Source organism: Microcaecilia unicolor, chromosome 1, assembly GCF_901765095.1.
Source record: "Microcaecilia unicolor chromosome 1, aMicUni1.1, whole genome shotgun sequence".
In the NCBI taxonomy this organism is placed as follows: Eukaryota; Metazoa; Chordata; class Amphibia; order Gymnophiona; family Siphonopidae; genus Microcaecilia; species Microcaecilia unicolor.
Genome location: NC_044031.1, coordinates 534,480,826 through 534,491,051, shown reverse-complemented (window position 1 = coordinate 534,491,051; position 10,226 = coordinate 534,480,826). Strand labels below are relative to the sequence as shown.

At 42.3% G+C, this 10,226-nt stretch overlaps 1 protein-coding gene across 2 annotated transcripts in view; it reads right to left on the bottom strand.

Annotated features, from left to right (window-relative positions):
- Positions 1 to 1,002: 1,002 nt before the first annotated feature.
- SLC7A13 (solute carrier family 7 member 13) overlaps positions 1,003 to 10,226 on the bottom strand; it is a 109,297-nt gene continuing 100,073 nt past the window's right edge. For both annotated transcript variants that reach the window (XM_030216319.1, XM_030216311.1), the window contains 2 exons: positions 2,808 to 2,991; positions 1,003 to 1,317 (listed from right to left, as the gene is read on the bottom strand). In XM_030216319.1, the coding sequence (XP_030072179.1) occupies positions 1,223 to 1,317; positions 2,808 to 2,991 (279 nt within the window). In that variant the 3' untranslated portion in view covers positions 1,003 to 1,222. The remainder of the gene's footprint in view (positions 1,318 to 2,807; positions 2,992 to 10,226) is intronic.

The window sequence follows — 10,226 nt, the reverse complement described above, 5'->3', positions numbered from 1 at the left end:
GCTGACGCTCCTTTACATGAAACTGAGAAGGAGCGTCAGCGTGCATAGGAGGAGCAAGAAGAAAGAAGAGCAGGGCAATGAATGTGGTTGCACCGAGACCGGTGCTGAAGAAGGCTTTGGCTGGCGGGGGTTGGGGACCCCTGCCAGCAAAGGTATTTGTTTGTGAGGGGAAACGGCAAGGAAGTGACTCGGTGGGGAGGGGGCGAAGAGGCGAGGCAAGGCGTGGCATGGTGGTGGGGGGTGGTGAGGCGGCATTCAAAATGTGCCCCCAACCTCGGGCTCTGGCCCCCTCCCTCCGTGAGGTCTGGCCACGCCCCTGGTAAGAAGCTACCAATATTCTGATCATCTCAATTAAGGACCAATAAACTGAATGCCAAGAAATAAAATTTAGTAGGAGTCAGACCAATGGTTTGTTCAGCGATGATGTATATTTTTATGGGCCCTTTTACCTAGCAGCGGTAAGCCCAACATGGGCTTACTGTGCGCCAATTTGGAGCTACCACTGGCCCAATGCAGGTGTCGGCAGTAGTTCCAGCCCTACAATGCGCCATTTCCCATGCTAGTGGAAATATTCAAAAAATATTTCTGCAGGCGCTAACCCGGCGGTAATCAGGCATTAAGTGCTCTTCCCCCCCCCCCCCTGCATGGCGAGACGGTAAGTGAAATCTTACCGCATGGCCATCTTTTTTGGCCTTTTTACCGCAGCTTGGTAAAAGGACCCCTTAATTTGTTTTGTATGAATTTGAAATGGACAAATTATCATATGTGCCTGTTTTGTGCCCCTCCCCCAAATCAGTTAACTTTGAAAGGTACAAAAGTCTAAACGCAGTTTGGTTTAAGTCAGTCTACCCTTAGAAATTGAAAGGGGGCATAAAAGACTTACCTAAGCTACTGATAACGAATCACAGCTCACAAGCGCATTTTCTCATCATGCACATTTTTAAAATAAAGTTAGACACAGACACTATGGAAAAATGTCCTTTTCCAGACAAAAAAACTGTCAGAATGAAATGCCCTTTATTGCTATAATTTATATCAACTCTTATGGGACGAATCATACTCAAATATAAATATATATATATGTAAATATATATACATATATTTTTAAGAGACTGAGAAAATACAAATCCAGTATGATTGGAGTAACATCAGACTAGTCTTTCGGTGGGTTGATGTAATCAAATTCAGACAGAAGTTGTGGTGTGTAATTGACCCAGCAGCATTATTTGGCTTTACTGTCTTTCTTCTGCTCCTCTTCAATATCCATCTCTGTCAGACAGCAGTTGCACAGAATCTGAACATATTTTGTTGTTTTTACTAGAAATCAAATGCAAAAAAGATGGGTAAAACCATCATGCAGACAATATATGGTTTCTAATAGACATCATAACCAATGTTCACTCAGGCAGTGTATGGTAAAGTTATCTCACTAAATATAAGCAGTTAGTTACAATAGCTAGATTAACTCGATGCCTGTTATTTATGTGACCAGACTTATTTGGGTAACTATAGCCAAAAAGTGCTGATTTATCAGTGTAGTCTGAGGCCCTGGAATGCATCAAAGTCCTTTAGTTGACCAGATAAAATTAAACATTGATTTAAGTCAGGGGAAGGGGAGATGGGGCAGGGATGTTTAAAATACCATGTCTGGGTGGCTCCTGAAATTACCTGGTCAAATCTTTAGAACATCAGTCACATAGTGGGCTTTTTTCAAAGGCATGCCAGTGTTTTTAGTGTGTGCCAAATGCTAGAGATGCACATGTATTCCTATGCACTCAATATCTTCAGTACCCTGATTATTTCTTAAAGGAGGGGGTAATTTTTTTTGTTACATTTGTACCCCGCGCTTTCCCACTCATGGCAGGCTCAATGTGGCTTACATGGGGCAATGGAGGGTTAAGTGACTTTCCCAGAGTCACAAGGAGCTGCCTGTGCCTGAAGTGAGAATCAAACTCAGTTCCTTAGGACCAAAGTCCACCACCCTTACCACTACGCCACTCCTCCACATATCAGTAGAAACACCCAACTCCCAATAATATCTCTTCTTTTCACAAATCTCTATTGGAGAATTGCTATTGGATCAGTCAGAAGTGCATGCTACCACCACATTGGCATGTCACTTAAGCCAAGAACATTGATCAGGGTGGGCATGTAATAGTCATCGATCCAGTGTTGCATTCTATACATATTTTTTTGTATAACTTTTTCAATTCTTTCCATTCTTGTGCTCAATATTCTAAATAAATATGCAAAAAAAAGTACTTAATGTAATTTTCATTATCAATAGGGATTTTTCAATGGTATAGTCCCAAATCATTAAGGAGACATTTCCTGTCGACATGAATCCATGTTTCGCCGTACGCTGTGTCTCGGTGCAGTCCGCAGGCAGCCTATGAGTGCCGCTGCCGCTGTCCAGGTGAAGACTGCAGCAGAAAGGATTTTAAAGTACGGGGAGGGGGGAGATGAGGGACTGTGGTGTGGGGGATGGGAGACACGCCCCCTGTAAAATTTCCTGGCTATACCACTGGAGGAGAGGGGTCCTAGTATGAACCAAATAGGGGATCCTGTATGCTCTTTTACTCAAGATAGTGGAGTATAGAGAAAGAAGACAACCCATATTGTCTTGGCTAAGAAGTGATATCTTATATGGGGTCATGGGGGCAGCTGAGATCCCTGACACTGTGGATAGGAATGGCTGGACTGATTGGACCAACTGGTTTTCTTCTGCCAACATCTACTGTTTTATTATGTTACTTAGCACTGTGTACCAGCAAAATACATCTTCAGATAAAAATGAGTTAACTTACCAAAGAATTGGTTGAGATATTCTGGTCTCTTTTCAGCAGGTAAATAGACTCCCAAGATATATACAGGAATGCCAGAAAGGGCTATTCCAATTCCAATTAAGGAATCGACAGTAGCACCATATAAAGGTACTATCACCAGGAAAAGGGTACACAAACAGTACACCACAGGGAAGAAGAGACTAAGCTGTAGATGCAAAAATAACATGCAATATATTAATATAACTAGCCATTGAGCACGTTAAAACGGGCTATTGGGTCGCTGCTGGCCCCTCCCCCCCGAGTTTGCCGCTGCCGGTACCCCCCCCCCCCCCCGAGTCACTGCCGCCGGCCCATCTCTTCGCTATTCAACTTACATCTCCGGAGCAGGCAGATCAGCTGAGCTCCCGTCGGCCTTCCTTCTCTGCCTGTGTCCCGCCCTCGTGTGACGTAACGTCGGCGAGGGCGGGACACAGGCAGGGAAGGAAGGCCAACGGCAGCTCAGCTGATCTGCCTGCTCCGGAGATGTAAGTTGAATAGCGAAGAGACGGGCCGGGTGGAGGGGTGGCGGCGGCGGCGACTCCGGGGGGGGGGGGGGGGGGGGGGGGGTGTACCAGTGGCGGCGACCTTGGGGGGGGGAGGGGGAACGGTGGCAACCTCGGCGGTTCTCTCCCCTTCGCGCAGTTTCCCTCTCTGTCCCACCCCCCCGTCATCACGTATTGACGTGGGGGCGGGACAGAGAGGGAAGTCTACTGCGCATTTGCGAGTGAGTATGGTCACTCGCCGTTTATATGTTTGATATGCAATTAAAGAATGAATTAAAAATTGTTAGCCAAAACTCAGACATTATATAAATATCATTTTAAGATCGTTTATTCCAAATTTGTAATAATAATAATAATAATAATAGGACTCCTTAACTAACTATTTCTGTTGATGGCTCTCTCATTCTCCCTGTCTCCTCAGCTCGAAACCTTGGGGTCATCTTTGACTCTTCTCTCTCCTTCTCTGCTCATATCCAGCAGATTGCCAAGACCTGTCGTTTCTTTCTTTACAACATCCGTAAAATCCGCCCCTTTCTTTCCGAGCACTCTACCAAAACCCTCATCCACACCCTTGTCACCTCTTGTTTAGACTACTGCAATCTGCTTCTTGCTGGCCTCCCACTTAGTCACCTCTCCCCTCTCCAGTCGGTTCAAAACTCTGCTGCCCGTCTCATCTTCCGCCAGGGTCGCTTTACTCATACTACCCCTCTCCTCAAGACCCTTCACTGGCTCCCTATCCGTTTTCGCATCCTGTTCAAACTTCTTCTACTAACCTATAAATGTATTCACTCTGCTGCTCCCCAGTATCTCTCCACACTCGTCCTTCCCTACACCCCTTCCCGTGCACTCCGCTCCATGGATAAATCCTTCTTATCTGTTCCCTTCTCCACTACTGCCAACTCCAGACTTCGCGCCTTCTGTCTCGCTGCACCCTACACCTGGAATAAACTTCCTGAGCCCCTACGTCTTGCCCCATCCTTGGCAACCTTTAAATCTAGACTGAAAGCCCACCTCTTTAACATTGCTTTTGACTCGTAACCACTTGTAACCACTCGCCTCCACCTACCCTCCTCTCTTCCTTCCCGTCCACATTAATTGATTTGATTTGCTTACTTTATTTATTTTTTGTCTATTAGATTGTAAGCTCTTTGAGCAGGGACTGTCTTTCTTCTATGTTTGTGCAGCGCTGCGTATGCCTTGTAGCGCTATAGAAATGCTAAATAGTAGTAGTAGTAGTAGTTTTGGGCTTAACATGCTATAATACATGATTTTAACGTGCAGCATGCCCAGAACTAATGCTGCATCAAGAAGATGCATTCCCAGTATTTTTTTTATTGCAGGTCATGCATTAACATTCTGATTAACACATGGTACCTACTCCCAGTTAATACAGAAGGACTTAGGTGGCAGTAAGTGGTCCCACGTTAACTCTGCGTTAGCCAGATTCTATATAAGGTGCCTAAAAGATCCGCACAGTAAACATTTCCACCTAAGTGTATTCTATAAGCGATGCCTAGATTTAGGCGCAGTATATAGAATACGCTTAGTTGATGATCCAGTGCCTAAAATTGCGTGCCTTAATTTACACTAATGAAAATGTGGCATAAATCCTTGTGCATAGGTTTACAAGCATCGGGTCATATTCTATAATTACATGCAAAAATTTGGGAATACCCATGGAATGCTCATTTCCCCGCCCATAGCCACACCAATTTTGAACTGTAGACATTAGAATTTAGGTGCAGTTCATTACAGAATACGCTTAGCAAGTTGTGCTTGTAAATTTTAATCATTGCCAATTAGTGCCTATTATTGCTTGTTAAGTGCTATTAAAAACGCAGTTTGATTGTTAAGCCAATTAATTACGCGTGTTATAGCAGACACCTGGATTTCGGCATGGATCTCTTGGTGTGCTATATAGAATCCAGCAATTAGTGCATGGTAGTTGCATGTGCGATTTTGGCAGTACGGCCAAATTGCGCGCACAAATTAATTGATTAACAAGCCAATTGGTGCCGATAATTGGCCAATCACAAGCAGTTATCAGCACTAATTAGAATTTACACACACAATTTTCTAAGTATATTCTGTAAAGTGGTGCACATAAATTCTAATGTGAGGATCTCAAAAGGGGGCACGGCCATGGGAGGGGCATTGGGCGGGTCATGGGTATTCCTAAAAATTATGTGCACTGTTATAGAATACGCCCAATCTATGCCTAAGTTACCAGAGACTGTGGGATTTGATTTATTGGTTACCAGAGTTGGACTATTCATATCCTTAAGTTAGGCAAGGGCATTTACATCGGGTTTTATCTGGCATTAATGGCCACACCTAAATTATAATTGTGGGACGGTGCTATGCGTATTCTATAAACTGCTCTTAACTTTAGGCGAGGTTTACAGAATACTGCTAAGCGTTGTTTTTTTTCCGTGCTAGTTTTTTCTGTGACATATATGGAATTCCCCTCTTAGCGTGTACTAAGCTTTAGTAAAAGGCCCCTAATGCATTTAGGGCTTCTTTTACAAAGCCGTGCTAGTGATTCCCATGCAGCAAATGAGAGGAAGCCCATAGGAATTGAATGAGCTTCTTCTCATTTGCCGCACTGAGAATTGGTAGGGCGACGTTGTAAAGAGGCCCTCGGTAAAAGGGCCCCAGTATGTGATCGAATACACACAAATCATTGAAAATTCAGGATAAATGACCTTTTGCATCTAAAAGTTTATATAAAGCAAAGTTTGACCTCGAAAAGCCCAAGCAGCATGAATCTGATGCTGAGAGGACTGGATTAAGTCTGAACTATTATGACCAGGCTTAGAAATAGCCAACTGGAGCCCAAATTCATTTATTTAGTATTCACTAAGCATTATAACATGTGACTGTTGAAAAGGTTACTGCATCCCCAGGCTAGAAAATTAACAAGCTTTGCAAAGATATTTAAGCTTTCCTCAATTATGACTGCTTCCTTTGATTACAAGGCTCACATGTCACACTTTAAAGATTAGTCAATACACAAAAATGTTGTTGGAGAAATTATATTTATAATAGCACTTGGCAACCATAGCTTGGCATCCTTTGGCAGTAGTATGTCACATTTCTGTATTCTTCCACAATTAAGTAACAGGGAGAGTCAAATTTTGTCCTGTATATGCCTGTGCAAAATGCTCTTATATTATAGAAGCAACTTCAAAGTCATTTACATGAGTTAACAAGCATTTTACCCCTGTCTGAACATTGTTCTTCCTCACTGAGGGAAGAAGTACATACATTGTTCTATATGCATCTGGGCCCCCAAGGCAAACCACTGCTTGAAAGAAGTTTTTGGGGCTACAGAAAATGTTATTTGTTCATGGATTCTGAGAGGCAGCTGGAAGATTTATTCTTCAAATCTCTAGCTAGAGCTGATAATCTTAATCATTCACTCTTTCTGGTCCCCATGGTCACTCCACAAACTCACTTCATCTTGGTGATAAGTTAATCAATTAATTTACTGAGTGTGTACAAAATAATAATACACGTTCATCTGTTACTTAACAACAACCCCCCCACAATAAAACAAAATATATAATAATAATATAAAAAACAGGAACAATTGGGGAAGAGATGGAAGGCATTTGTGCTGGTACTCATTGTCTGGGTTCTCCTTTCCTACACTGGCTATTTCTTCATGGTCTGGGCTCCTTTCTCTTCTCTTGTTTCCCAATCTTCCTTTTTTTTTCTCAGTATCTCTGGAAAGAATGAGTCCTCTGCACAAACACACTTGGGGACTCTCCTCTTCTCCTTGACCTTTTGATATGGTTCTAATCCCTTTACACTAGTACACTCTTTTCTCCTCTCAACACACTCTGAACAGGCACCTGATGACTTCCTGTGGTTTGTCATTTTTTTTTACACTGGCATCTTCAGGGCCACAGTCTTCTTTGGTTAACTCATCAGGCAGATAGCATGGAAGGATCGCCCCTTCTCTTCTGCTTCCTCTCACATGAACAGGCCTCTTAGCTGTCTCTTCCAGCCTTAACCTGCTTCAATGGGAGTAGCACTTCTCTCGCACTTGCTACTACCTTCCTTGTAAGTTTGGGACTAGGATAGTTTGTTGTGGGCCTTAGTCAGCACCCAGCACCCACTGACCCTGGAACTCTGCCTCCTAGCTGGCCAGCAGAAAGAGAAGGAAAAGAAAGACACTTTCCCTCCAAAATGCTGTCCTACATACCCTCTGAAATCCCTCTAGGTCCTCCCCTAGTTCTCCACACAAGGAATCCAGCTAATAAATTCCTAGACTGTGATGGTGTATATAGAACATTGCCCCTCATCCTTAAGAATAGTCCCTTAGGTAGTTCGAACCACTTTAAAACCCTTACTCCTGCACAGAGAGGAAGTGAAATGGGAGGAGTGGTGCTGAAAGGACAGGAACCAGGAACTATAAAAGGCAAGGCCAGAGTGGGGTTAAGAAGGCTCAGGGATAGAAAAAGTGATCTTCAGCATACCCCTTCACTATGCACGTCAAGCTACTATGACCTGACTGAGGTAAGCCAACCTTTTCATTTAAATACTTGTGAACTCAGTCCTGAGGCCTGGCTGGCCCAGAGAGAGTGAGAGAGAAACTCTACAGACTGCATTTGGGTCTTGTCAGCCACAAACCCATGCCAAGACTTTTAAATTAAAGAGACTTTACCTTTTTGTTCCTGACCCTGTGAAGTAACAGGCCTCTGGTCTAGTGAATAAAGTATTTACATTGGGCCAAATTCTATAAATGGTGCCTTAAAAATTGGCATTGAAAAACTGTGCGGTTATTAAGTTAGGTGTAGTTTATAGAATATGCTCATGCACCATTCTTGTAACTAAAATTTAGGCGCACCCATTTAGGCCACTTAAAACTAGGCCTAAAAACCTGTGCCTAAGTTAGGTGCAGATTGGGTGTATTCCATAATAGTGTGCACAGTTTTTTGAAATGCCCACAACCTGTCCATTTTATGACCCCTTTTTGACTGTGTGCATTAGAATTTACACACACCATGTTCTAGAATACGCCTAGAAAGTTGTGCGTGCATATTCTAATTAAAGCCAATTAGTGCTGCTAATTGGTCATTAAGTACCAATTATTGGTGCTGATTGGCTTAATAAATTAGGCTGTGCGTACAATTTGGCTATGCGGTCAAATTAGCATGCCCAAGTTAAGGCACCATGTATTAAATTTGGGGGCTTATTTCTACAACCTTTGCCAGCTGTGTTATTTGGCGGCCTACCATTGACGCTCACTCACAGTATCACATCTTTATAATGATGCAAGGGCTACTGATATCTCTGAATGAACAGTATTAAATGGCATGTACTATCTTGATAGGGTACTTAGGAGGCAATTCTATAACTGGGTGCCCACATTTCAGATCATTTGCATACATGAATATGCAGAATACCTGCACACTCAGGGGGTAAGTGTACACTTCTGCATGTAAGTGGCATCAAAACAGTTATGCACTATTCTGTAAGGGTGCACATAAGTGACATAGCATGTAAATGTAAAGGGGGTATTCTAATGAGTGGTGCATGGGAGGGATCAGTCACAGAATCTTTTAATTATGCAAATTCTTATTTGTATACACTTGTATTTATGTAGAAGGTCAATATGCATATTTGTCTTAAACATATTTCCCTATTTGTACATTTTTACTCTTTTTTTTTAGCTGTGCCAATTGATAAATATCTATATCTATATCTATAGATACACAAAGTTTTATATACCATGTGCCAGTCTCAACATTTTTCTGTTTACGTATTGTTTTCCTTTATAATTGTTTTTTTTTAATTTTTGCAATTGATGTTTTTATGTAGTGTTTTATTTTATAAAACAAAAAGGCACACAACTGCTTACAAAACAGTATATAAAAAACAACAAAGCAGTGGAATCAAATGTATTTATTGGAACAATACCCGACGTGGCCACGTTTCGCCCTCAGGCTGCGTCAGGGGTACAAACTATGAAAACAAAACACAAGTATAAAAACATATATAACCATTCATAATAACAGCCTGAGGGCGAAACGTGGCTACGTCGGGTATTCTAATAAATGCATTTGATTCCACTGCTTTGTTGTTTTTTATATAGTGTTTTATGCATACTCTACTTTAGACTCCTGAAGCAGATGCCTATACACTTAAACACGGCCACCGTGTAGAGTCATATTGGTGTATTTTTAATAAACCTTGCATACAAGACTTTCGATGTCTCCCTTGTGTTACTTGAATGAGCCAGTCCACCCTACTCCTTGGTTTGTCTGGTGCATGGGAATGGCATAGCCGCTGCTACCACTTACATGCACCATTTACAGAATACTATATATTATATGTGTCCTTGCTGCATAATTGCAGGGACCTCAATTTTATATGCTTTGATACCAGGCTATACTTGTATTCTGTAATGGAATCTGTGTACCCAGGTGCTGATACAGATTAGGCTTTCACAGTGCAGCATCAGGGCACCTAAAAGAGGTGCCCACTTATAAAATTAGCTCTTTAATGACCCCTGCGTCATATGTCATGTAGGCATTTTTAGGCACATTTTTCCAGGGACATTATTTTCTTTTCAAAAAGTACCTACATGAAGAGCGGTTTTACAGTTTTTTTCACTTAACGAATAATTAGGCTGTGGAACTCTTTGCCGGAGGATATAGTAACAGCAGTTAGCATATATGGGTTTAAAAAAGGTTTGAACAAGTTCCTGGAGGAAAAGTCCGTAGTCTGCTATTGAGACAGACATGGGGAAGCTACTGTTTGCTCTGGGATTGGTAGCATGGAATGTTGCTACTCTTTGGGTTTCTATCAGGTACTTGTGACCTGGATTGTTGGAAAAAGGATGCTGGTCTAGATGGACTGTTGATCTGACCCAGTATGGCCGTTCTTA